Source organism: Trachurus japonicus, chromosome 13, assembly GCF_045865225.1.
Source record: "Trachurus japonicus isolate A0001 chromosome 13, Traja_1.0".
Classification (NCBI taxonomy): Eukaryota; Metazoa; Chordata; class Actinopteri; order Carangiformes; family Carangidae; genus Trachurus; species Trachurus japonicus.
The window spans coordinates 155,219-182,762 of NC_140919.1; the positions used below are offsets into that span (position 1 = coordinate 155,219).

Consider the following 27,544-nt stretch of genomic DNA (forward strand, 5'->3'; position numbering starts at 1 on the left):
ACACAGTGGGCAGGAAAAGAAAGTGGAATTTCACCCTAAAGCACTACACCCAAAATATAAAAACAAACAATGAGTGGGCCACTCTGCCACATCTACCCCCAGCTTTTGCATCGCCGTCCCGGCGATGAACCTAAAGCAAACTTGAAGTTAGCACCATGGCCGGTGGGGAACATACTGGACATTAGACACTGCCCTTGGGTCAACTGTTCCTTCATCAACATGACCAAGAGCCCGTGGAAGACGATGGACGTTAGAATGCTGGCCCGCAGTGGCTCGACCTGTTCTGCGAAGGACGGGCTGACTAATACTGGCGGGATCAACCAGGGGTGGAGAAGGAACTGGGATTCCAGACTGTCCCTGCGCCAGAGGTGTCTCGGAGGCAGGCAGGTCCCTCCATGGAGGTGCAGCACCAGACTCTATGGACCTCGGGTTTCTGACCGCATCTGCAGCAGATGGTAACGGGGTTTCAGTGACCAACACCCATAGGTCATCCTCAGTCGACAAGTTATCCTCTGGCACCACTGGCAATGACGAAGGAACTGGGGGGGGGGACAACCTTATCACGCCCCACTTGGGCCTTTAGCATGTTACGGTGCACCCTTTTCACTCTCTCCCGGTCATCTACGGGTGCAATGGCGTACACCGCACCCTCACCACGGGGCACCTCCAGAACCTGATAGACCACCGGACTCCAAATGTCATGGATTTTATGACGTCCCCTAGCACTGTGGTCTCGCATGTAGACAAGCTGCCCCACACACAAAGGCTCATCACGAACCCGCTGATCGTACCGCTCCTTGCGACGACCAGCCGCTGCCAACAGCCGATCATGTGCCCCCTCAAAAGCTACCCTAAGTCTTACCTGATGTTCAGCCACCCAATCTTGTACCCTTCCCGGTACAGGGTCCTGGACTCGACCCAGCAGGAAATCCACAGGAAGGCCAGGTTCACGTCCGAACATAAGAAAGAACGGAGACTCTCCTGTGACCTGGTGAGGCGTGGTGTTATAACAGAAAAGGACCTGCGGGAGACAGGAGGCCCAGTCCCGTTTTCGTGAGACAGGTAGGGTACGCAGGAGGTTGTGTAGAGTTCGGTTGAACCTCTCACACTGTCCGTTTCCTGCAGGGTGGTATGGGGTGGTGCGGGACTTTTCCACCCCATACAGAGAGCAGAGCTGTTGAATCAAAGTACTCTCAAAACTGCGACCTTGGTCGGAGTGAATGCGGTTAGGTACCCCAAATTTAAAGAACCATTCATTAAGCAAGACCTGGGCCACAGTGGGTGCACGCTGGTCCCGAGTTGGAACAGCCACAGTGTATTTACTAAATACATCTGTCATTATAAGAACATTCTCCAACCCAGTGTGGGAAGGCTCCAGGACTGTAAAGTCAATGGCAACGATTTGGTTTGGCCGGGAGGCCAGCAAATGTCCCATAAAACTGTGTGCAACTGGCCCGGAGTCTTTTGCGACCTGACAACGCTCACATTCCTGTACCCACTGCTTTATGTCTGAGCACATCCCTGGCCAATAACATCGCTCTCGTACCAGCTCCGTCGTCCGGTCAATACCCTGGTGGCCGTGTGCTTGATGAAGCAGCCTCAGCGTCTCCTGCTTCAATCGAGCTGGCAAGACCAGCTGGAGAGTCTCTTCACCACCATCTGAGCGAAAAACTCTGCGATAAAGGATGCCATCCCTCTCCACCAAACGATCCCATTGTCGCAAGAGTGCCAAAGCTGGTTTAGACAAATTCCGCTTTTCTCTTAAAGTCGGTTGAACCTGCTGCTTCCAAAAGACCAAGACCTCCTGTAGGAGGGGATCGGACTGCTGTAGCAAGTGAATATCTGAAGGAGTATGTGATGGGAGGGCAGATATCACGGACTGAGTTACTGGGGTCACTGCAACTGGTTGGGCAGCTTGCTGAAGTGCAGCTGGAACGGCTGTACCTAGTAGGGCCTGCTCAACAGCGGTGGGACCTGAGATGTACTGCCGGGAAAGTGCGTCAGCATTTCCATTGCTCCGGCCTGATCGATATTTGATCTCGAAATCGAAGGCAGCCAGTTGCGCAGCCCACCGATGCTCAGTGGCTCCCAGTTTAGCAGATTGAAGATGGCTTAACGGGTTGTTATCAGTGAAGATGATACATTGGTGCCCCAACAGATATTCACGAAACTTTTCTGTCATCGCCCACTTGAGGGCAAGGAATTCCAGTTTCATAGAACTGTAGTTGGTCATGTTTCGTTCGGTTGGTCGGAGGCCTCGACTGGCATAGGCTATTGGCCTAACCTTCCCCTCAAGCTCTTGGGACAAGACGGCTCCTAGGCCACCATGGCTCGCATCAGTCTCCAGAATGAAGGGGCGGGAAAAATCCGCGTATGCCAGAACTGGGGCTGAGACTAACTTTGTCTTCAAAGCCTCAAAGCTCTCTTCACACTGGGGTGTCCATGACGGACCAAGATCTTGTTTATGGCGTCGTTTGCCCTGTGTCCCAGCTACTTCAGCTACCAGCTTATGGAGAGGGGCTGCAACCTTCGCAAATCCCTCTACAAAGCGCCTATAATAACTTGCAAATCCTAAAAATGAACGCAGCTCTGTAGCATGGCGGGGGCGTTGCCACTTGGCAACCGCCTCAATTTTTGCTGGGTCGGTGGAAACACCTTCCCCTGAAATGATATGCCCAAGATAGCTGACCTCTTTCTGAAAGAAAGCACATTTTCCCAGTTTGACCTTTAAGCCTTCATGTTGTAGACGATTCAACACAAGTTCCAAGCGTTGCAGATGCTGGGTGATGGAAGAAGAAAACACAACAATGTTGTCGAGATATAAAAGAAGAGACTGACACTGCTGGTCCCCAAACATTCTTTGCATCAGCCGTTGGAACGTGCTTGGGGCATTGCACAGCCCAAATGGCATTCGATTCCACTCGAAGAGGCCAAAGGGTGTGCAAAAAGCCATCTTGGGTTTGTCCTGCTCCATCACGGGAACTTGATTATACCCGCTGGCCAAATCTAAGGTCGAAAACCAACAAGCACCGGAGAGGGCATCCAAACTCTCCTCTATACGAGGGAGGGGAAAAGCATCTTTTCTCGTCTTACTGTTAAGGAGGCGATAGTCCACACACATGCGCAAACTGCCATCTTTTTTTCTAACCAAGACAATTGGGGAGGCGTAGGGGCTACTGCTCTCCCTGATGACTTTGGCCTCCAAAAGCTGATTAATGTGGGCCTTGGCTTCCTCATACTCCGAGGGGGGAATGCGCCTGTATCTCTGTCGCACAGGGACGTTGTCAAGCACTGGTATGTCGTGAAAAATGAGCTTGGTACAACCAAGGTCACCGTCATGTGCCGAAAAGACCGAGCTATACCTGCGCAGAAGAGATCGCACCTCGGATTGGTGCTCAGGCGCTAAAGCGGACAAGTCTACTTCCTCTACTCCACTCTGTACAGGGACCTCAGCCGTACAAGAAGAAACTGTAGCTGTGGTTGACCTCACCTCTGTAACCCCAGTGGGTAAACTCACCACTTGGGCACGGCTGAGGGTACCCAGACGGATGTGTGGGTAGAGGAGAACGTCAGCCGTACCCACGTTGACTACAGGGACGTAAGCAGTACCACGGACAACTTGAATAAGGCAGGAGGAAGCAAGGAGTCCCGCTGGAAGCCCAGATGTCAGGGGTTCAAAAAGTACGACAGAGCTAGAAGGTTGTTCAGGACATGTGCTTGCAATAAACTGCGTAACCCCACCGGGTATACGCACTGGCGTTGGGCCGCGGACCTTGACAGTCCCAAAGAGATCCCTTGACGGGAGAGTGGTTGATTGGTAGCACTGTTGTAAGGCCTCAAGAACTAAATCAGGAGCTTGATTCACGGCAGGCAGACTAAACAACCCTGCACCGTGTGAACCAAAAAGCTCCTGGTAACATTGTTGGATGATATTCATCCCCAAGATCCCAGGGACAGAAGACGATGCACCAGGAGGGTCTCGTACCACCAGTACCCCACATCCATGAAATACCTTGCCACACAGTGACACGTCCAGCTCAAGATAGCCAATGTACGGGATTGCTAAGCCATTAGCCGCTCGAAGTTGGAGCCAATGACAAGACTGGAGGCGATTGTGACCCCATGGGGCAAATTGCTCCGAAAAGAAGCTCTCTGTTATGGTGGACACCATGGACCCAGTGTCCAGCAAGCATGGGACCGTAACACCACTCATCAAAAGATCCAAATGAGGACACGATGACATTAATTTACCCACGGTCCCTTTCCTTGAGCCCGTCGACTCCCCACCTGAGCTGTGGCTCTGCAACTCAGTGGGTTTCAGTTTTCCGACTGGGAAGCAGAAGAAGCCTGTCTGGTTTCATGGGTGGTTCGGCCGAAGGCAGAACTAGCACGGGCCTGAGGAGGAGCTTGCCGGCCATGACACTCTCTTGCAAAGTGGCCTGGTTGATGGCATCTACGACAGATCAATGGACCAGCATGATTATGGCGAGGTGGCAAGGAAGTGGTGTGCAAAGAGGCCACAGTCTGAGTGAGCTGATTAAGTTGTTCCTGCTGTCGCTTTAAAAGTTCCTTCAACTCACATAGGTCGGAGTTCTGTGGAATGGCCGAAGGTGGACAGGGACTACTTTGGACTCCATACTGCAGACCATACATGGCCGGGAGAGAATGACTGCGCTCTCTAGCGCCCCCTGGGAATCCCTCCCTTTCCCAGCGGAGAGCTTCCGCACGTACCTCTATCAAAGTGGCCTGAGGCTGACGCCGGACCAGCTGTTTCAGCTCCCGACGAAGGGCGCCATCGAGAACATGCTCCACAAAGTGGTCTCGAAGCAGAACGGTAGAGTTAAGAAGACCATCAGGTGCCTGCTGCTTTACCCGCTCCATAAGGGCCATCAGAGCCAAGGAAAACTCTTGCAAGGTCTCTCCCTCTTGCTGCGTCCTGGCGAAAAAGGCTTGCTGCAAAGCTATATAGGAGCGGGTGCAACCATACAAGTCCTTCAGGATAGCAATGATCTGGTCTGGGTCTGCTTGCTCTGCTCTGGTGCGGTATTTTATCTCCTCCCTCGCCTCACCCTCAAGATGATCAAACATAAAGAGGGCCTGATCAGCAGCCGTCAGACGACGGGCACGGATACAGGCCTGGACTTCCTCTGCCCAGTCATTCACACTTACACCGGTCTTACCATTAAAGATTGGGCACCTACGGTCACGAGGCACTACCACCAATCGTTCTGTTACTGTAGCACTGACATCAGCTCCTGGAGCAGTACTCAGGAGGAGGGGCTGGAGCAGCCGCGCTTGAACCAGCCCGCGAGGCCTCCCTTTCCCGGCAGAGCCGCTCATTGTCTGCCTTCAGCTGCATGACCTGTTCTCTGAGCTGTTGCAGTTCCTCCTCCATGGTACCAGAGGTGGAGCTGCAGAAAACCTGCTAGATAAATTTAGAAGATGGTGTTTAGGGCTGGGTTAACCCACTGCTGTTCTGTCTGACTAGTTACACACAAAACAAAAACACAAGCTCTGTTTTTTTTTTTTTTAAAGGAAACAAAACCCAAATAATGAAAGTAAGGTGAGGAAAAGAAAACAAAAAGGAATACACGTCTGACTTCAAAGTGTCATCCTGCCAACAACGCCAAGTTGTGGCAATGCTACAAGGAGAAATTAAGTTTACTTCCTTACTGAACCCAACAACGCCACCTGGGGGAATTTCGCCCCCAGGAAATTTAGGTAAAATACTAATTTCTATTACCCCAAAGGACACACAGGTTTAAGAGACACAGCGTGCAGACGTGATTCCAGAAAAGATTACAGTTTATTGACAATATTCTTTAAAAAAATATACAATTCGAATTGCTATAAAATCAATCAGGAATATTGCACAAGTTAACCAGGGCCACTTGAAGCATATTACGTGTCAATTAAAGTGCTAGGTGCAGGGCTGAGGGCTCACTGGCATGGAGGACTGCTGATAAGGGGGGAGGGAAGGGGCCCTTATGTTAACACCACACATGAAAAACACACACACACACTGGTCACACCAAAGTGCACTACTGTACAGGGGAGTGAAGGGGACCGCCACCACCGGGATCAGTCAGTCTCCTGCCTCTGTGGCACCAGCAGCTCCTGCCCAAGAGAGAAGAGACAACGGTTAAAGGCTTCAATTACTAGGCCCAAATACATACACCAAAATATTTTCTTTTTTTATCACACACACCCACTCACACACTCTCGAACCCTCTGAATATATAAGCAAAACAAAAAAGAAACAAAATACCAAACTAACTACGCCCAGGGGCACAGCGCAGTTGCAGCTTTAACAGGGCTCAGGTGCTAGGCAAAAGGCCTGCACCTCACACTCATACCCAAAACAAATGACCAAAATAAATTATTAAATACTAAACTAATAATATGAGCTTGTAAAGAAAAGAAACAAAAGAAACCCAGACAGAACAGCAGTAGGGACCCTGGCAGTGTAGAGGCCCGCTTCGTTAGGTGGATGCTTCAGGGCTCCGGCACAGGGGGAGGTGCACTACAACACGGCAGCTTCGCTGTAGACAACAGGTCAGAGGCGGCAAAGTCATATTTAATAACAGCTAGAGAAGGCACATTACACTAAAGCACAAAACAATGAGACAGCCTACTGTAGAAATTGACCACCACGCACGCAAAGCATACGCGCCCGCTTCCAGACCACACTCCCACTTCCGACGTAGTCGGGCCACACTGCTGCAAAGCCAAGGATAGTCAGCCATGTTGCTACATAACACCGATGCGCAGTACAATGAGATTGAGAGACCTACCTGACAACGTAGAGCTGAGGCACAACCAGCAGCAAAAGGAGCAGACACTGTGTGGCCGTGTGAACCGCCACACTCACGCACACACAAAAGCCCCCAGGACCAAACTCCTTCCTCACGCTCCAGCCAGACGACCAGCCGACTCTGCTACAAGCAGAGAGTGCAATAAACACCATGCCAAGCCACAGATGCAGAGCAATAAACTACTGGTAGGAAAACTTACCGGAGAACGTGAAAAGTATTGGATTAGCCTGTTGCACCTCACCGCCACACAAACACTGCCGCCGTCACGCCAGACAAAGCTGCACTGACGACGCTACTGAGACGAGGCAGGAGGACGCACACCTGGACCGGGTGAGCCTCGTCACATATAATTTTCGGTGCGCCACCCCTTAATCAAGGGGGAGATTGATCCCAGACTGTGACACAGTGGGCAGGAAAAGAAAGTGGAATTCCACCCTAAAGCACTACACCCAAAATATAAAAACAAACAATGAGTGGGCCACTCTGCCACACTTGCCACAATAAGCACCCAGAAACAGTCACTAAGACAAAAGTGATTAGCAAACCAGAAAACCGTCCAAAAAGAATAGTGAAACCAGTCATCAGGTTAACTTATGATGAGCCTGGTAGAGCTAAAGATCAGCCTCTCACTATTGTACATAGAGGAGTTGTCATTAAGATTGGCAAGAGTTAATTTAAACGAGGTCATGCGCCCTTTCCACTAGTTAACTGTTAAAATAAAAAAGTTCATTATGGTTGATGAGGACATCAAAGACATTTAGAAGGGGGAGGGTGTAACCCGGTTAAAAATATTAAGCAATATTATTTCATCCAAGCATATAAATAGTGTGATTAAAAAGGTTGAAATTCATTAAAATTGTTTAAAAATACTTTGAGGTTTACTGTGAAGCTTCATTTTATTTTGAAGAAACTCTGGGTGAAATAGGAAGTACTATTTGGAAAGAGGGCGTAATCCTGGCCTGTTCATTGGTCAAAAGTGTGATTGGCGGTTGCAGACAGGAAGTGAGAGAGAACGTGTGAGTGCGCAGTAGCTTGAAAAAAAAAAAAGAGGAAAGAGAGACCGAATCGGCGGAGGACGAGTCACCTGGCGAGTAGCGTGTAATTGTTGATTGTAGCCGTGTAGTTTCAGTGTCTAGGAGTTTGTCGGATTGACATTCTGGGACTGATAACTGAGCGAGACTGTGAGCAACTAGAGACACTTCAAGTCGGAGTTTCTGTGTCGTTGTGAACGGGTTGGAGTTGGAGACGTCGGAGTTAGCATTCGCTAGCACAGTGGGTGTTTATGACTGCCGGCGCCGCGCTGTGGAGCTAGACCAGCTGCCGCTGTAAGCAGAGGATCGCCGTTTCTTCTCGGACTGGGAGGATTTGTCTGGGACATTGCCAGTGTGCCGGGTCGTCGGTCGGATTGGACGCTCTGTGGACCACCTGTGGATTTCACTGCACTCAAGCTTCATGATTCAGGCCTGCGACGTGGTTTGTTTTGTGGTTTGCCGGCTGTGTGTGTGGATGTGGTGTGGGCCCACTGAATGTGAGTTAGTACAGAGAGAAAGTAAAGGTTTGAGTGTATAAAAGGTATTTTCAAGTAACTTAAGAGTTATTTTATTTTATTTTGAGGAGAAATTTAATTCAAACTAATTTTATTTACACTTTGAAAGCAAATTCCTTAAAACTTCAAAGGTTAATTTAATTTAAACTTAAAACACAAGTCCCTTCAAACTTAAAAGCTATCCTAAAATTTAAAGGGTGATTTCCTAAAACTTAAAAGGGTTTTCTTGAAACTTAAAGGGTAATAGTTTACATTTTGGAGTACTGTGAACCTGATTCTTTTGTGTGTTTAATTATTTCTGGTTATAAAAGAAAGAAAACAAAGACTTTAAACTAATTTTTCATATGTTTGTGTTTGTGACATTTATGTGAGTAAATAATTGATTATTGCTTTTCTAAAACTGAGTCTGGTGTACTGTTTCTCTTTCATTCTTGAGCTAAGTGTGCTAAGAGTAAGTATTTACCTGAGGTTTTCCAATGCTACTTAATTCAGGTTATTAACACAACATTAAAGATACCTCACAGTTAAACATTAATACATTTATTTACGAACTCAGGGCCCCTCTCCGCTGTACTCGGGAGAAGTGGGCTACACTACTATCCTAAATAAATAAAATAAACAAAAAATAATAAACAGTGCAGTGCAGCTCTTCTGTCCAATAACGTTACACACCTGAAGCTCCACTTTTCATTCAAACAAACTAATGTGACTTCCACAGATGTAAGATTTCATCAATGAGACTAGCATTTATCTCCTAAAAATTATTAAACCAGCCGGCGGTAAACCTCTAAAAACCTGCTGATACGTTTTCTTAGTCGTTTTCTCCCCCAATGACGGAGGTTGACGGCCCGTGAGCGGCTGCAGATGGCTGCAGTCTGTGGGAAGCCCCGCTCCTCGTGCTCGCTGCTACCACATTAGCTCCAAAAACGTCGGAGGAAATCTCCTAACAGGCGATATGTGAATAAACTGACCACAGACTGGGATCTAAACTGACTTTCTCGCATGAAAAAATATTAAAACTTTAAAAAGTGACGTGTTAACAGCGCGGCAGCGTGAATTACAGTAAAATAGCTTTTAGCTGCTTAGCTTTACAGCTAGCGCTGCCGGTTGCTGCCAAATGCATTCTGGGAAACAAAGATCCTGGATGACTGAAAAGAGGGTTCACTCCTTTCATTCTGCAAAACAAACGGCCCAGGTGCTGAGACCGATGCACAGAGTGAAGCCTCTTGTCACCCAGCCTGGTTGGAGGCAAGAGACCAGGAAAACAAATACGTACGCATGCACATGGCGATTTATCGAGGCCGGAAAAACTATTGAGTTAATTTTCATTTATCGTGCGATTAATTGATTTATTGATTATCGTCCCAGGCCTAGCTGGATGGATCCTCACCTGAGAGTGTCCAGTCTACAGTGTGGACTCCCCAGTCCACCAGACAGCAGCTTCACTCCTGAGTCCTGCAGGTTGTTGTTACTCAGGTCCAGGTGTCTCAGACTAGAGGACTGGGAGCTGAGGACTGAGGACAGACCTTCACAGCTTCTCTCTGAGAGGTTACAGCTGCTCAGTCTGAAGAGGAATTCAAGGGAAAAACACTCACATACTCAATATGAAGGAAATAACAGGTTAGAATCATAAATACACAACATTTCAACACAAACCTGAGAGTTTACAGTGTTTCTTACTCAACATGTTCCAGTTTGTATAAATAGATTTATAGATAGATTTGATTATATACTGTGATCTCTCTCTCATCTTTGTATAATCATATATGTATTTGTTTTATCGTTTGTATATATACAGTCAGTGTTAAAATCACAGACTCCACTCTGCCTGCATCACCACAGTCACACCTAACCACACCCCCTAAGGTGATATAACCCCACCCTCTGACCTTTGACCCTCTCTTTCCCTCCAAACATTTGCCTGAAGACAACGTGACTGTACTGACCTCACTTCCTTTGTTCACTGATTTAAGTTGGACAGGTTGTTTGAATGTTATCATATTGATTTTTATCTCATACTTGAGACCTGAGTTTGACCTTAAAGCGAATCACCAAAACTGTGAATGTGTTAATTAAGTTGAAGAAAAGTAACTTTATTTATCTTTATTATTTGTTTGATGTCATAATGTGTAATATTCCTTTAATTGTACAGAACAAATCATCCACTACCTACACCAACTATCATCTATATTGTTTTCTCTAAACAATAAGATATTGGACCAGATTCCTGGAATCAGTGTTTTAATGTTCACACCACTTCAGATGTTCAGTGAGCCACCACCACCATATGCAGTTTAGTTTCTTCAGTCAGTGTTTGTGTCAGTTCACACTTAAAAATAACTCCTTAGAAGTTCAGTTCATACAGATGTAAATGGACTAATTCATGTTTATTTGTTCTGTTCATTTAAATATATAATCAGCTGTTGTCTTTCAGTAGAACCTCCTTCTACCTCCATCACCAGCCTCTAATCACTGCCACTAACAAACTATATGAATTTAACTAAAAAACAAAAACAATGTTGAGATTGAGAAAATATTTTACCACTTAAACAATGAGTCATTGTCCGCTGAAAGTGAAAAACCAGATGTAGTGAAGGTAAACTGTATGTGGAAATATCCTGGGGTCTCATTTATAAAACTGTGCGTGGGATCGTTACTAAAAGTGTACGTACGCCCAAAAGCCAAGTTTTGCGTGTGCCAGTAAATATTCAGACTTATAAAACCCTGCGTACGCACATTTGCAAGCAAACTTCCCTTCACAAATCACAGAGTTCCTACAAGTGTGTGCAGCTGAATCCGCTTCACGTCCCGCCCTGTACACGCCCTGTTTTAACCCTAGATGGGTGCCGGCGGCCGTTCCACGTGTTCGTTCGACCGGGGGGGGCGGCGGCGTATGAGTATCGCTTTTACCGTGCTCTCGGCACGGCGTGCCCTGCTGTCATGCTGTCATGCATGCGCGCTTCTCTCTCTCTCTGTGTGTGTGAGGGCTAATAACGGAGAAACAGCGCTATGATCAATGAACGGAACGCTATTGCGTTGCCGAAAGCCGAAAAATCTATTCTGGCGAACGTAATTTATTTGTGGCATTAGTGAACACCTCGTCGGGCTGTGACATACAGTTACAGGGCTGGCGTCGGCAGCCCAGTCACAGCCACAACACCAGCTAAACGTGTTCCCTCAAATTTGAGGCGGAGTGGCCACCCTGTTTACCACAGAGATTTTGTGTGCAGTCATATGACGACCTGGCTCCGTCTGATTGGACGTCGCCAGTGGCTGCATTTGATTGGTGAAACACTGTCATTTGACAGAGTATCTGTTTGAAGCAGCGAGAGGAGTGGCTTCATTAAAACAAAACAAACAGATTGCGCATTAGATCAATAAAAAAGTAGCAAGTATGTGTGTGTGTAAAATCGCCAAGAAAACAAAACATCGCCGCTCGTCCTTCCAATCGCCGATAGACGATTGGATCGCCAATCGGCACAACCCTAGTTCACAGTATCATAGGAACATAGTTATTTACACCATGTATTTATTCCATGCAGCCGCTGCGTCCTCTCCTCCTCCTGCGCTCTGGGTGTGTGGACAATATGATGGAGAGACGGTGGTGATTAAATATATATATTAGATTCTAAGAAGATGTTTCTGAAACACCAGTCCGATGCAACATAACGCTGTTGAATTAAATCACCGTGGCAACATGGATCTAACGCATACGGGTTGAAATGAAATGTGTGACGGCCGATAATAAAAACATAATCGTTCTTCTCAATCATCATTTCCTGAGTCTGACTTCAGTTCACCACCACACCGTCTGTGTCGCCAATTCCCCTTTTCCTCCAAACCATGCGTACGCATGGGTCAGAGTTTGCTTAGAGCTGCGCACATTCTCCCGTCAAGTTTGTTTTTTATAGATCACAACCTTGGCGTGAAAAGTCACGTACGCCACTTTCAGGCCCCGTTTTGTGCGTATGCAACGGTTATAAATGAGACCCCAGGGCTTTTTTCTTTTTCTGAGTTTTCACTTTGTTCATCAAACTGCTTCAAACACTCAAACAAACTGTCTTGAGCAATAGTAGATGTGTCTGTACCGTCTGTACCACAGCAACATACTAGTGATGCTGGGCCGTCTCCATGGAGACGTCATGAGACGTGGATGTAAAACTGTCATAAAACCTGAGCAGTGTTCACTCTGGTGACAGTGAACGCTGCTCAGGTTCATCATTTATAAACTGATTCATTCAGTCCAATGAAGCACATCCTTCCTCTGTGACCAGACATCCTGACAGACTGAACACACACAACAACACACAGGAACCCTCTGTCAACACCTGCTGCTGTGTTCAAGTGGCATCAGATAAACAGCTGGATGGATCCTCACCTGAGAGTCTCCAGTCTACAGTGTGGACTCTCCAGTCCACCAGACAGCAGCTTCACTCCTGAGTCCTGCAGGTTGTTGTTACCCAGGTCCAGGTGTCTCAGACTAGAGGACTGGGAGCTGAGGACTGAGGACAGAGCTTCACAGCTTCTCTCTGAGAGGTCACAGCCGCTCAGTCTGAAGAGATGATCAAGAGGAATTAAAGGACAAAGGAATTTAATATCTGACCTGTTGAAAAGACAGAAGGGTTTTTATATAATGATGAATAAATTAGCCTCCCTCTACACTTACAGAGCTTTGTTGGAGGCTTTGACCACTGGCAGCAGCCTCAGAAGAGCCTCCTCTGAAGCAGAGTATTTCTTCAGGTCAAACACGTCCAGATCTTCTTCTGATGACAGTAAGATGAAGACCAGAGCCGACCATTGAGCAGGAGACAGTTCATCTGTGGAGAGACTTCCTGATCTCAGGGACTGTTGGATCTCCTCCACTAGAGAGCGATCATTCAGTTCATTCAGACAGTGGAACAGGTTGATGCTTTTCTCTGCAGACAGAGTCTCTACAATCTTCTTCTTGATGTACTGGACTGTTTCCTGATTGGACCGTGAGTCACTTCCTGTCTGTGTCATCAGACCTCGTAGGAGATTCTGATTGGTCCTCAGTGAAAGACCCAGGAGGAAGCGGAGGAACAAGTCCAGGTGTCCATTTGGACTCTGTAAGGCCTCGTACACCGCGCCCTGGTAGAAGTGTGTCTCTACAGATTTGACTCCTGTTGTTTCAGTCTTCTTGGAGGTTGTTTGTTGTTGTGACCTCAGGTTGAGTTCAGAGTTGATGAAGGTCAGATGGACATGAAGAGCAGCCAGAAACTCCTGAACACTCAGATGGACGAAGCAGAACACCTTGTCCTGGTACAGGCCTCCCTCCTCTTTAAAGATCTGTGTGAACACTCCTGAGTACACTGAGGCTGCTCTGATATCGATGCCACACTCTGTCAGGTCTGATTCATAGAAGATCAGGTTTCCTTTCTGCAGCTGCTCAAAAGCCAGTTTTCCCAGAGAATCAATCATCTTCCTGCTTTCTGGACTCCAGTGTGGATCTGTCTCAGCTCCTCCATCATACTTGACCTTCTTCAGTTTTAGATGAACCACCAGGAAGTGGATGTACATCTCAGTCAGGGTCTTGGGCAGCTCTCCTCCCTCTCTGGTCTTCAACAGCTCCTCCAGAACTGTAGCAGTGATCCAGCAGAAGACTGGGATGTGGCACATGATGTGGAGGCTTCGTGATGTCTTGATGTGGGAGATGATCTCTCTGGACTGCTCCTCATCTCTGAACCTCTTCCTGAAGTACTCCTCCTTCTGTGGGTCAGTGAACCCTCTGACCTCTGTCACCATGTCAACACACTGAGGAGGGATCTGATTGGCCGCTGCAGGTCGTGTGGTTATCCAGAGGCGAGCAGAGGGAAGCAGGTTCCCCCTGATGAGGTTGGTCAGCAGCACGTTGACTGAGGTGGACTCTGTCACATCAGTCAGGATCTCAGTGTTGTGGAAGTCCAGAGGAAGTCGACACTCGTCCAGACCGTCAAAGATGAAGACCACCTGGAACTGATCAAACCTGCAGATTCCTGCTGCTTTGGTTTCAGAGAAGAAGTGATGAACAAGTTCCACCAAGCTGAACTTTTTCTCTTTCAGCACATTTAGCTCTCTGAAGGTGAAGGGAAATGTGAAGTGTATGTCCTGGTTGTCTTTGTCTTCAGCCCAGTCCAGAGTGAACTTCTGTGTTAAGACTGTTTTCCCAATGCCAGCCACTCCCTTTGTCATCACTGTTCTGATTGGTCGGTCTCTTCCAGGTGGGGCTTTAAAGATGTCTTCTTGTCTGATGGTTGTTTCTGGTCTGTCTGGTTTCCTGGACGCTGTTTCAATCTGTCTGACCTCATGTTCATCATTGACCCCTCCAGCCCCTCCCTCTGTGATGTAGAGCTCTGTGTAGATCTGGTTCAGAAGGGTTTGGTGTCCTGCTTTAGAGATCCCCTCAAACACACACTGGAACTTCTTCTTCAGGGCAGATTTGAGTTTATGTCCACAAACTGCTGCAGCATGTCCTGAATGAAAACACAAGAAATAAGATCATAAAGAAAATATAACATTTTAATTCCTCTAAATAATGACTATATGTTTCCCTCCATGTGTTGATGTCAGTGAACGTCTCATTTGTCCATCATGTTGAATCTTTAGAGAAATCCTCTTACTGCTCTGCAGACACTCAGCCAGCTCCTCCTGCTTCATCCTCCTTAGGAAGTTCACTGTGATCTTCACTAACGCCTCTCTGCTGCTCCTCCTCTGCTCTTCATCCTCACCATCCAACACCTCCTCATCCTCCCTCTGACTCCCTGAGCATTCTGGGTAATCTGGACTCAGAGCCTTGTGGATCTTCTTGAGCTCGTTCTTGACAAAAGTGACCATGTTCTCCTCCAGCAGCTGGAACAGAAACTCTATGAGTGACAGCATCAAACTAAAACCATGGAGCCAAACATCAGATCCATGTTGGACAGACTGACAATCCACTGGTGTCAAAGTGCAGCATGGAGATGATGGTGAACACAACAGATGTAACAGCAGCTGTTGGACATGTCCTCACCATAAATATGGAGTCCAGGTGTGTTTGATGCTGCTGGGCAGACTGACCACTGGGAGCCTCTGAGCTCTCCTGGTCCACTCTGTGGAGGAATCAGTGTCAAGTCAACATCAGGACAGAGAGATAATACAAGATGGACTTTATATGTCCCCTGAGGACGTTCACAACAGACACAGACACTTTGGTTTCAGACCTGGTCCAACAACACGTCGTACAAACTGGTTCTTTTCTACAATAACCTGAGTCTGACTGTCAGTTACAGCTTACATCTGATCAGCTGATCCACGTCCTCCTTTAAACTCAATGAGCCACTTCTTTGAGTCGTTGCTCTTTAAAGACAGACAGCTGGGTTCAGGAGAGTCTGGTCTCTGCTGCTGGATCCTGAAACAACAACACAACTCATGTTAAACAGTTTTAGGTTTTCAAAAGAATTCTCTGCAAAGTTATTTTAAGGGTTACAAATGTTCAGTTCAGTTCAGTTTATTCGATCAGCATTTTACCCCCCCCCCCCCCCCTCCTTCTCCACAGGTAAAATTTACTAAATGTACACAAGTGCTTACTGTACATGTGATGAGGGGTGCTGATCGAAAAGGTGTAGGCTGAAGCCTAGGCTTATTATGCCTACCCTTTTTACCAAAACAAAAAAAGAGGTAAAGAGAGAGAAAAAACAAAAACAAAAAAACAACAATCAATCCAGAAACTATTTCAACAAGGCAACTTTTACATTAGAGTTTAAATCAAACAAGCATTTGGCGCTCATAACAAATCTATATATTCTTTAAGTACCTTGGATTTAAACATTTTCTTGAAAATAGAAATCGAGCTACACATTCTTAATTCCTCATCATAACTGTTCCACAAATTGACACCTCTGACGGAAACACAACGCTGTTTTATATTAGTTCGTATTTTTGGTCTTTTATAGACACCTAATCCTCTCAATTCATAACGACTCTCTCGAGTTTCAAACAGCCTCTGAGTACTGCAACAAAACATATGGTTATGCACTTTAAACATAATTAGAGCCATTTTGAAATTAACTAAGTCGTAAAATTTAAGAGTCTTTGACTGTACAAAATAAGCGTTTGTTGACTCTGTAATATTTAAATGATTTATAATTCTTATAGCTTTCTTCTGTAATTTGAAGATAGGTTGAGTGTTAGTTTTGTACGCATTACCCCATATCTCGGCACAATAGGTCATATATGGAAGTAACAGCGAACAGTAGAGTGTGTATAATGACTTTTGGTTGAGATAATTTCTTGTTTTATAAAATATTGCGATGATTTTTGACATTTTGGTTATCACATTGTTTATATGTGGCTTCCAACACAGTTTGTCGTCAATTGTAACACCCAGAAATTTGTTTTCATACACTCTTTCTATTTCAATACTATTTACTATAATTTTAACCTGAGTTTTAATTTGTTTGGTACCAAAAATTATAAACTTTGTTTTATTTAGATTCAATGATAACTTATTCAAATCAAACCAGTCTTTAAGTTTGTTCAATTCATTTTCAACTATACTCAGAAGCTGTTCAAGATTTTTACCAGAGCAGTAGAGAGTGGTGTCATCAGCAAATAAAACACATTTCAATAAATCGGAGACATTGCAAATATCATTAACATATAACAAAAATAATTTAGGGCCCAAAACGGACCCTTGGGGAACCCCACAGGTGACCTTCAAGTATTTAGATTTTACATTATTTAATTGCACATACTGATATCTGTCCTCCAAATAACTCTCCATCCACTTATAAACAATCCCCCTGATGCCATATCTCTCTAATTTATTCATTAATATTCGGTGGTCAATAGTATCAAATGCCTTTTTTAAATCAATAAAGACACCTATTGTGTATTCCTTATTGTCTATTGCATTTGATATCCCTTCCACAAGTTCCATTACCGCCATCGAGGTGGACCTTTTTTCTCTAAAGCCATACTGGCTATCACTCAATAGATTATTTCTTTCAATGAAATTATCAAGTCTATTTACAAATAACTTTTCTAAAATTTTTGAGAACTGCGGGAGTAATGATATTGGTCTATAGTTGGTAAATAGATTTCTTTCAGCAGTTTTATAAATAGGGATAACTTTTGCTGTTTTCATTTTTGAAGGAAAAATACCTGTTTGAAAGGATAAATTACAAATATACGTAAATGGCTGAACTACATATTCAATGATACTTTTAATTAATACCATGTCCATATCAAAACAATCAGAGGATTTTTTATTTTTGAATTTATTAACAATCTCGAGTATCTCTCTATCATTCGTAGCACTAGAAAACATGGAGGAGGAATTTTTACTAATATACTTATCTATCTCATTATTACTTTTTGGCTTCAGAATATCTTTTGATAGGTTGCAACCAACCTGAACAAAGAAGTTATTAAATTCATTTACTATTTCTTCAATTTTATCTGTAATAATGTCATTATCTTTTACAAAGTATACTGGATAATCCTTTTTTTTAAAGCTCTTTTTAATTATACAATTTAATACTCTCCACGTTCCTTGTGTGTTACACCTGTTCTGCTCCAATAATGTGTGATAATACTCTTTCTTATTTGTTCTTATGATGTTTACAAGTTTATTTTTATATACCTTATACTTTAATTCAGCCTCTTTAGTTCTCAATTTTAAGAATTTCTTGTACAATCTATTTTTCTTTTTACATGCATCCTCTATCCCCTTTGTGATCCATGGTTTATATTTATCATTATGTTTTCTGTTTACTTTTTTTAGGGGACAATGTTTCTCATATAGTGAAATTAAAGTAGACATAAATTTATCATGGGCCGAACGGCAGTGCAGAGTACCCGGCCTTCCTGGAGGCCCTGGGAGGGGTGCTGGAAAGTGCCCCAACTGGGGACTCCATCGTTCTGTTGGGAGACTTCAACGCTCACGTGGGCAGCGACAGTGTTACCTGGAGAGGTGTGATTGGGAGGAACGGCCTCCCCGATCTGAACCCGAGCGGTGTTTTGTTATTGGACTTCTGTGCTAGCCACGGTCTGTCCATAACAAACACCATGTTCGAGCATAAGGGTGTCCATCAGTGCACGTGGCACCAGGACACCCTAGGCCGGAGGTCAATGATCGACTTTGTAGTCGTGTCATCTGACCTCCGGCCGTATGTCTTGGACACTCGGGTGAAGAGAGGGGCTGAGCTGTCAACTGATCACCACCTGGTGGTGAGTTGGATCCGCTGGCAGGGGAGGAAGCTGGTCAGACTTGGCAGACCCAAGCGTATCGTGAGGGTCTGCTGGGAACGTCTAGCAGAATCCCCTGTCAGGGAGGTCTTCAACTCCCACCTCCGGGAGAGCTTTGACCGGATTCCGAGGGAGGCCGGAGACATTGAGTCCGAATGGACCATGTTCTCCACTTCCATTGTTGACGCGGCCGTCCGGAGCTGTGGCCGTAAGGTCTCCGGCGCCTGTCGCGGCGGCAATCCCCGAACTCGGTGGTGGACACCGGAAGTAAGGGATGCCGTCAAGCTGAAGAAGGAGTCCTACCGAGCCTGGCTAGCTCGGGGGACCCCCAAGGCAGCTGACGGGTATTGGCAGGCCAAGTGTGCGGCGGCTCGGGTGGTCGCGGAAGCATAAACTCGGGTCTGGGAAATGTTCGGGGGGGCCATGGAGGAGGACTACTGGTCGGCCTCGCAGAAATTTTGGCAAACCATCCGGCGCCTCAGGAGGGGGAAGCAGTGCTCCGCCAACACTGTTTACAGTGGAGGAGGGGAGCTGTTGACCTCGACGGGGGATATCGTCGGGCGGTGGAAGGAATACTTCGAGGATCTCCTCAATCCCACTGACACGCCTTCCGTTGAGGAAGCAGAGGCTGAGGATTCAGAGGTTGATTCATTCATCACCCAAGCTGAAGTCACTGAGGTAGTCCGGAAGCTCCTCAGTGGCAAGGCACCGGGGGTGGATGAGATCCGCCCTGAGTACCTCAAGTCTCTGGATGTTGCGGGGCTGTCGTGGCTGACACGCCTCTGCAGCATCGCGTGGCAGTCGGGGACAGTGCCTCTGGACTGGCAGACCGGGGTGGTGGTCCCTCTCTTCAAAAAGGGGGACCGGAGGGTGTGTTCCAACTACCGGGGGATCACACTCCTCAGCCTCCCGGGGAAAGTCTATTCCAGGGTGCTGGAGAGGAGAATTCGGCCGATAGTCGAACCTCGGATTCAGGAGGAACAATGCGGTTTTCGCCCTGGCCGTGGAACGCTGGACCAGCTCTACACCCTCCGCAGGGTGCTCGAGGGTGCATGGGAGTTTGCCCAACCAGTCCACATGTGTTTTGTGGACTTGGAGAAGGCTTTCGACCGTGTCCCACGTGGCATCCTGTGGGAGGTGCTCCGAGAGTATGGGGTCGGAGGCCCTCTGCTGAGGGCTGTACGGTCCCTGTATGACCGGAGCAGGAGCTTGGTTCGCATTGCCGGCAGTAAGTCAGACCTGTTCCCGGTGCGTGTTGGACTCCGGCAGGGCTGCCCTTTGTCACCGGTTCTGTTCATTATTTTTATGGACAGAATTTCTAGGCGCAGCCAAGTGCCGGAGGGGGTACGGTTCGGGAGCCACTTGATTTCATCTCTGCTTTTTGCAGATGATGTGGTCTTGTTGGCTCCCTCGAGCCAGGACCTTCAGCATGCACTGGGGCGGTTTGCAGCCGAGTGTGAAGCAGCTGGGATGAGAATCAGCACCTCTAAGTCCGAGGCCATGGTTCTCGACCGGAAAAAGGTGGCTTGCACCCTCCAGGTCGGGGGAGAGTTCCTGCCTCAGGTGGAGGAGTTTAAGTATCTTGGGGTCTTGTTCACGAGTGATGGGAGAACGGAGCGCGAGATCGACAGGCGGATCGGTACGGCGGCCGCAGTAATGCGGTCATTGTATCGGTCCGTCGTGGTGAAGAGGGAGCTGAGCCGAAAGGCAAAGCTCTCGATTTACCGGTCGATCTACGTTCCCACCCTCACCTATGGTCATGAACTCTGGGTCATGACCGAAAGAACTGGATCCCGGATACAAGCGGCCGAAATGAGTTTCCTCCGCAGGGTGGCGGGGCGCTCCCTTAGAGATAGGGTGAGGAGCTCTGTCACCCGGGAGGAGCTCGGAGTAGAGCCGCTGCTCCTCCACATCGAGAGGAGCCAGCTGAGGTGGCTCGGGCACCTGTATAGGATGCCCCCTGGACGCCTCCCTCGTGAGGTGTTCCAGGCATGTCCCACCGGGAGGAGGCCCCGAGGAAGACCCAGGACACGCTGGAGTGACTACGTCACTCGGCTGGCCTGGGAACGCCTTGGGGTCCCCCCGGAAGAGCTGGAGGAAGTGTCCGGGGAGAGGGAAGTCTGGGGATCCCTGCTCCGACTGCTGCCCCCGCGACCCGGACCCGGATAAGCGGTGGACAATGGATGGATGGATGGATAAATTTATCATATGCACAATTTGGGTCTTCACTGGCATAGACTTCATTCCAGCGTTGTCCCTCTAGGTCCATCTTGAGGGCAGCAATGGCTTTAGGTGTTTTATGTCTTATCATTTCGTGTGTATGAGTCTTTTGTTTAACTTTCTTCCCAAAAAAATTTTGAATAACTGCAAAAATAGGAAGATGATCACTAATGTCATTTATTAGAAGTCCACTTACTATTTCATAGTCCATTTGATTTGTGAATATATTATCTATCAGTGTGGCTGTATCAATGGTTATTCTACTTGGTTTTAGTATTACAGGGAAAAGGTAGTTGCTATACATTGTGTTAATAAAGTCAATTGTTTTTTGGTGTCTGTTTGGATTTAGCAAATTTATATTGAAATCACCACAGATTACTTGCACTTTGTTATCATTTAAATTGTTAAACATAGCAGCTAGTTGTTCATTGAATATATCAAGACATGAACCTGGCGTCCGATAGATACAACTAACAATGAGTTAATGAGTTCCTTTTCCTACATTTTGTAACAATGGGCCTCATTCACCAATATCTCTTTAAGTTCATTCATCTTCTATACAGCTCATCCTCACTAGGGTGGAGGGTGAGCTGGAGCCTTTCTCAGCTGACTTTGGGCAGGAGGCGGGGTTCACCCTGGACAGGTCACCAGTCTGTCACAGGGCCAACATACACACACACATTCACACCTATGGGCAGTTTAGAGTCACCAGTTAACCTGCATGTCTTTGGTCTGTGGGAGGAAGCTGGAGAGAACCCACACATGCAAGGGGAGAACATGCAAACTCTACGTCAGACTCATGAACGTGTTGTTAAATCCAGAATGCCAGAGAAGGTGAGTTGAGAAAGAAAGTTAAAATGCCCAAACAAAAATCTAAAGGGAGCGTCGGACTCCAAACATAAAAAGAACTTCAGTGCTGAAGTGGAGCGACTGCTGCAGGAAGTGAACAAAAAGCAGCTGTTATATTTAGTAGCGTCAGCAGTGGATGCAATAACAGAAAAAAGATGCATGGGATGCTGTCAGTCATTCACTGAACGTGTGTCTGAGTTATAACTCAGTTTTTAATGAGAATCATTGAAATGTGACTCCACAGGAAGAACGTTCAACAGAAAGTCAAAAACTATGAAATGTAGTTTTGTCTCTTACATCTGATCAGCTGATCCACATCCTCCTTTAAAGTTAAAGAGCCCTCCCTTTGAGTGGTCGCTCTTTAAAGACAGACAGCTGGGTTCAGGAGAGTCTGGTCTCTGCTGCTGGATCCTGAAACAACAACACAACTGATAAATGTGCATGTTGGAGAAAAACTGATGAAAAATATCTTCAATCTTTTAATAAACACAATAACTGACTTTTAGAGAGAAAAGTCTTTCTGACTGTTTTACATTCTGACCTTCCATCAAGATCCACAGAGAAGTCGCTCTTCATGGACTCACAGCTGGATCCAGGTCGTAGACGAGGTCGAAGTCCAGGTCGAAGTCCAGGTCCAGGTCCAGGTCCAGGTCCAGGTCCAGGTCCAGGTCCAGGTCCAGGTCCAGGTCCAGGTCCAGGTCCAGCAGACTGTGGCTTGTGCTGCTGCTTTGGTCTTGAACACAACACACACAGAGCTTTGAGTGTGAATAATGATGGAGCAGTGATCTGAGTCATGGACAGTTAGAGATGCTCATCTGACCTTTGACCTCTGGTCCTGTGTTTACGTTTCACACACAGTTTCTTAGAGGGAGGGGCTCCCTCCTCTCTGTCCTCACACTGATCCATGCTGCTGAGCTCACATCCACATCAGCTCACACACACTTTGTAGCTTCACCTGCAGAGGAAACACACATCATTCATCTGCACAGCAGCTCACATGTCCATCATGTCTCCAGCTGCTCCTCCACTGATTGGCTCTTCTTCTCTGCTTCATATCAGTGTCAGTTGAATGCAGTCACACAGCAGTGAGGAAGAGGAAGCTGCCATCAGCTGCTGTACTTCTACTATCAGTCCACTAGATGGCGTCATGAAGCTGCAGCCCAGCAACATGATCCATGGACCACTGTTTCCATCCACTGACACACACAAGGACTGAGATCCACTGAGTTGATGTGACACAGTCTCTGTGTGGACAGCGTCCCTGTAGAAAACCACTGGATCAAACAAGCTACAGCTGATTATTACACACACAACAACTGGGCCAAGACTTATTTCACCTCACAGCTCCACTATCACAACATTCACTCATTTCACTCACACTGGAAATTCAAAGAGAGAAAAACACTCTCCAGCTGCCACTGACACTTATTGTCTCTGTCCATCCATTCATCGTCTGCTCCATCAAATGTCACAAAATACAGACAAATGATGCGTTCAAGTTCCTCTCAGTCTGAGGCCACGTCTTCAAATGTCTCGTTTTGTCATAGCAACAATCAAAGAGACAAACATATTCAGTTTACAGTCGAATCAAACAGAGAAAACAAGGAAATCTTCAGTTTTTGAGGCTGAAAACTGAAAATTTCTGCTTGAAAAATGTTGATTAAACAACTGTTGCAGCTCTAAAAGATTCTCCACAACAATATTGATGATTTGTGTCCAATAATCAATAACCCAGAGTGTGTACTGTGTGTAACCACAGACAGTGTCCAGCTGCTCCTCTTCTCATTCATTCTAATGAGTCAGTGAGCTGATGGAACCTACAGAGTCACAGGACAAACATGCTGTGGTTTCATCTTTAATCGTGTGTTTCTGAGCTCATCAGGTGTTTTTAATCTACAACCTGCAGCTGCAAAGTGACCAGTAGCTTCACCTGTCAGCTACATGAGCTGCAGTACAAGCAGGAAGTAGCACAACAAGGAAATACTCAAGGAGAGTACAAGTACCTCACAACTGTACTGCACTAAATGTACTCAGTTACTGTGAAGAACCTGATGCTGAACATCGATCAACACTGGAAAATCAATCATCAATAAAGAAAACTGTCAGTATTGATCAGTGACCGACAACATCCACACAACATGGAGGACACGGTTCTACCCACAACATCCACACAACATGGAGGACACGGTTCTGTCGGTCCAGACTTTACAGCTGCAGCTCTGACTCAGCTACAGTAACATTATAATAACACAACAACAACACAACCACAAGTTAAAGGCAGAGAACTCAGGTAACGACAGGTGTTAACGAGGAAAACATCCAGACTGTTCACCTTACCTTCACACGAGGAAATAAACTGCGACACAACTGCTGGGTCAAAGAGGAAGTAAACTTTAAACAGGAAACAGGGAGGGGGGGGGGGTGGGGGTGACATCTGTAAACCGAGTAGAGAGACTGGTGTTTTTTACTGCTGTTTATTACCACTATTGAACCATAAAGGTTTCATGAAAAAATTTTGAACTGTGACTCACCTGTTGCTCTTTGGTCCGTGTGTGTGTGTGTGTGTGTGTGTGTGTGTGTGTGTGTGTGTGTGTGTGTGTGTGTGTGTGTGACAGCTGACACTGATGAGAGCAGCACGAGGACAGAGAGCCGCCACTAGTGAACAACCTCTTGTTTAATAATACAGTACATTCAAGGCCAATGATACATCCTCACCAGTACATATTCAGCAATGCAACACTGGCTCTCTACAGAAATAGAAATGTGAAATCTTGAAGTCAGTGCACGACATTGAGAAAGAACACTTAACAGTCAACGTGTAACACAGTCTGCACACATTCTGCTTTTCTGCACAGAACACACCTCCGACTAGTGCTGCTAAAACCAACATAAAAAATAGATCTCAAAATAAGTTATATATATATATATATATATATGTTCTGAGGGTCTTCATAGAAATATTGGGTTGGGGTTCATATTTACAGCAATATAGACTTTGATGGGGGTTTTCTCAAACGACAGAAATTGCACAGTAGTTAAAGAATCCAAGATCACCATTTTCAAAAAGAGTTCACACACATAGTAAACAGTCAGTCCTCAAGATGCAGTATGAAGTTGCACATTGTCGTCATGCCACAGAGGGGGCTGCTTCAAGGCTTTGGTACACGACGTCCTGATTGGAAGAAAAACAAAGCTACGAGGTTACATCCACACCACTGCCCGTTCCTGGGATCGAACCAGCGAATCAGAGCCAGGTGACTACAGCACACGTCAGGACTGGGGAAGACTCTTGGCACTCGGATCACAGGTGCAGGTCCGTGCTGGATGACCAATCATATGCAGCCGTGTTGGACGTTTTGAGGAGGCGGCGAGGGCGGAGATAAAGGGTCACGATGGAGGAGGAGGGGGGAGGGAGGGGGTTGGAAACAGTATCAAAAATGTCCCAGACTCCCTTCAGTACGTGAACGTGCTCTGTGCTGTTACTAATACTGACTCACTGGGCGCAGTCTGGCTTCGGCTCAGGTGTGTTTGGTTTTCACACCTGTGGCCTCAGGTCTGTGGTTCAGACCGACCCGGTCCGAGCAGGTCTGATGTTCACAGGCTGGACCGGAGGCCGGAAAACCACCGGGTTCCACATGGACGAGTGACTGCAGCCGAGTTTTCCTGACGGCCCTGAACGCAGCAGCAGCAGCAGCTCTCACGATGCGTTCAGGTCAGTGAGCGAGTTTGACTCCGGTTCCACAGGAAAACATGAGCTGGTGGTTTTTCTTCTGGTCTGTGGATCAGAACCCGATGCGTCTGATTCCTCGGTCTAATGTCGATGTTTCTGTCGTTTTAGTCTCAGTTTCAGGGTCAGATGATCTGGACCCTGAGCTCACTTCAAATCAAACTTTATTTATACAGCGTCTTCAGTTCACATCCTGCTACACAAAGTGTTGACCAACAATAAAAAGCAGTAAAATCAGTTCAGCTGGGACAAAAATACAGGATGGTTATAAAACTGTCATAGTCTGCACTGAGTACGGTGGCTGACGAGGCCCAAACTTTTTCCATCAGGAGAAAAAACAAATAAAACAACGAGCAGCAACAAACAACAGAACACTCGAGCTTTAACCTTTGGCCTTCCAGAGTATGGTAATACAGTAAGCGTTAGCATTAGCCACAGCTACAGGCCTGGAGCGCTTCAAGGACAATTCCAGGCAAATTCAACCTGGGGTCTAGTTTCTAATATTTCTGTTTCTGCATCGCCACAGCAGCGCATAATGGGAGTGGGCCGATCGGGATCATCCCTATGTTCCCCGGGTCCTGTTCCCCGGGTCCTGTTCCCCGGGTACCCGCTTTTCCCCGAAAGGACCCAGCGGCGAACATGCAATTTTTGTACCTAAACCTGGAAGTGGAGTTGTGAGTGACTTTGCATATTTTTGCCTATTTTTGAGTGAGAAGTTGAGTTGTGACTTTGAGTGAGAAGTGTAATTGTCCCATCGGTTGGGTTTAGGCCATGAAGAAAGGAGTTGGTTAAGAGTCCAGATAAGAGAGTCCATCGACCAGCAACAGCGGGGAACATAGGACCCTCTTTCTGAAAAAGGGTCCTATGTTCCCCAGTATGTATTGCGACCAGGGAACATAGGACCCTTTTTGGGAAAAATGGGGAACATAGGAGCATTTTTCAAATGTTTCATTCTTTTTTATTATGGTTATTATGTCATATTTCAATTAATCTTAGTATTGTATCTGTTCCCACTTTACCTGCCCAGGGACTACAGGCGGAAATTAGCAATTGTTGCTATAACCTGGCTCAAAGCATCTCTTAATGTTTTACAAGATTAATGTTTTTTGTGCATTGTCCCTGTTTTAAATAAATAAATTCATTCATTCATTCATTCAAAAGAAGGTCCTATGTTCCCCAATCGGGGAATATAGGTATGCTCCCCTTGAAACAGACCCGAGGGGTTTGTTCACTTCAAGCAAGTGGACATCTTTGTAAACTGAGAGTCAAGTTAAGGGCTAACGTGTTTACAGGTCGTCTGAAGCTCCTGTTTGTTTTATCATCAAAGTAATATCAACTCAGAGCCACAACGTCTTCGTAGCAGTCAGAGTAAATCTGGATGTTGTTTGTTCTACCTGTAAACACACTGAACGTGTAAACTTGAGACTTTTAAACCTAAATGTTGGGAAACTTTAGCCCCAGTTTGAATTTGCTTGGAATTGTCCTAGAAGTTGTTGTCGTTGTTGTTTTTTCCTTCTTGTTGTGTTTGTTTTGTATTGTCTTGTTTGTGTCCATGAATCTGCAGCTGGTTTGTCCTCGTCAGCCACCGTACTCTGTGACATCAGAGAGTGGAACCTGCTAAAGGTCGTGACCTCAGAGGCCTGTGCTGTGCTTTAGTCGTCACTGTTGTGCTGCTCCGTCCTGGAACTGGACTCAAACCTGCGTTCACCTTTGACCTGCTCGGAAAAGTCGGCTGCAGTTTCAACAGCGCAGCCCCCCCTCCCCCTCCCCCTCCCCCCTCCCACCTCCACAGGCACCAGGAAGGAAACCCTTACAAAAAGTGCAACTCGGTATCGTGGGCTGTCACTGATAAAGGCAACAACTGTGTGATAATAAACTCCTGGACCAGAGGACGAAAGAAACAGGGGGAGGCCAGGGGTCAGAGGTCAGGGGTCAGGGGGTAAAAACACACATGCTAGTAGTAGAAAACACTCATGAAAAGGTCGTTGGCACAGTTCATTTGGTCACTAATGAAAACTTCTTCGTGGCAAAGTCTTCTGCTCCTCTGTGTGGACGCTGCCCTCTGCTGGACGAACACTGAGCGCTGCAGCTTCCTGACAGGCAGCCACCATGTGCTGTGTCAGTGAGTGTGTGTGTATAAGTGTGTGTTTATGTGTGTGTGTG

At 46.5% G+C, this 27,544-nt stretch overlaps 1 protein-coding gene across 1 annotated transcript in view; it reads right to left on the reverse strand.

Moving 5' to 3' along the window:
- The window catches only part of LOC146975170 (NLR family CARD domain-containing protein 3-like), a 114,526-nt gene extending 90,478 nt beyond the window's left edge, over positions 1–24,048 (reverse strand). The window contains exons 1-7 of the mRNA XM_085794703.1: positions 23,992–24,048; positions 22,475–22,609; positions 15,632–15,745; positions 15,368–15,446; positions 14,979–15,207; positions 13,028–14,831; positions 9,752–9,925 (exon numbers count right to left, since the gene is read on the reverse strand). Of these exons, the coding sequence (XP_085650829.1) occupies positions 9,752–9,925; positions 13,028–14,831; positions 14,979–15,207; positions 15,368–15,446; positions 15,632–15,745; positions 22,475–22,560 (2,486 nt within the window). The 5' untranslated portion in view covers positions 22,561–22,609; positions 23,992–24,048. The remainder of the gene's footprint in view (positions 1–9,751; positions 9,926–13,027; positions 14,832–14,978; positions 15,208–15,367; positions 15,447–15,631; positions 15,746–22,474; positions 22,610–23,991) is intronic.
- Positions 24,049–27,544: the final 3,496 nt, after the last annotated feature.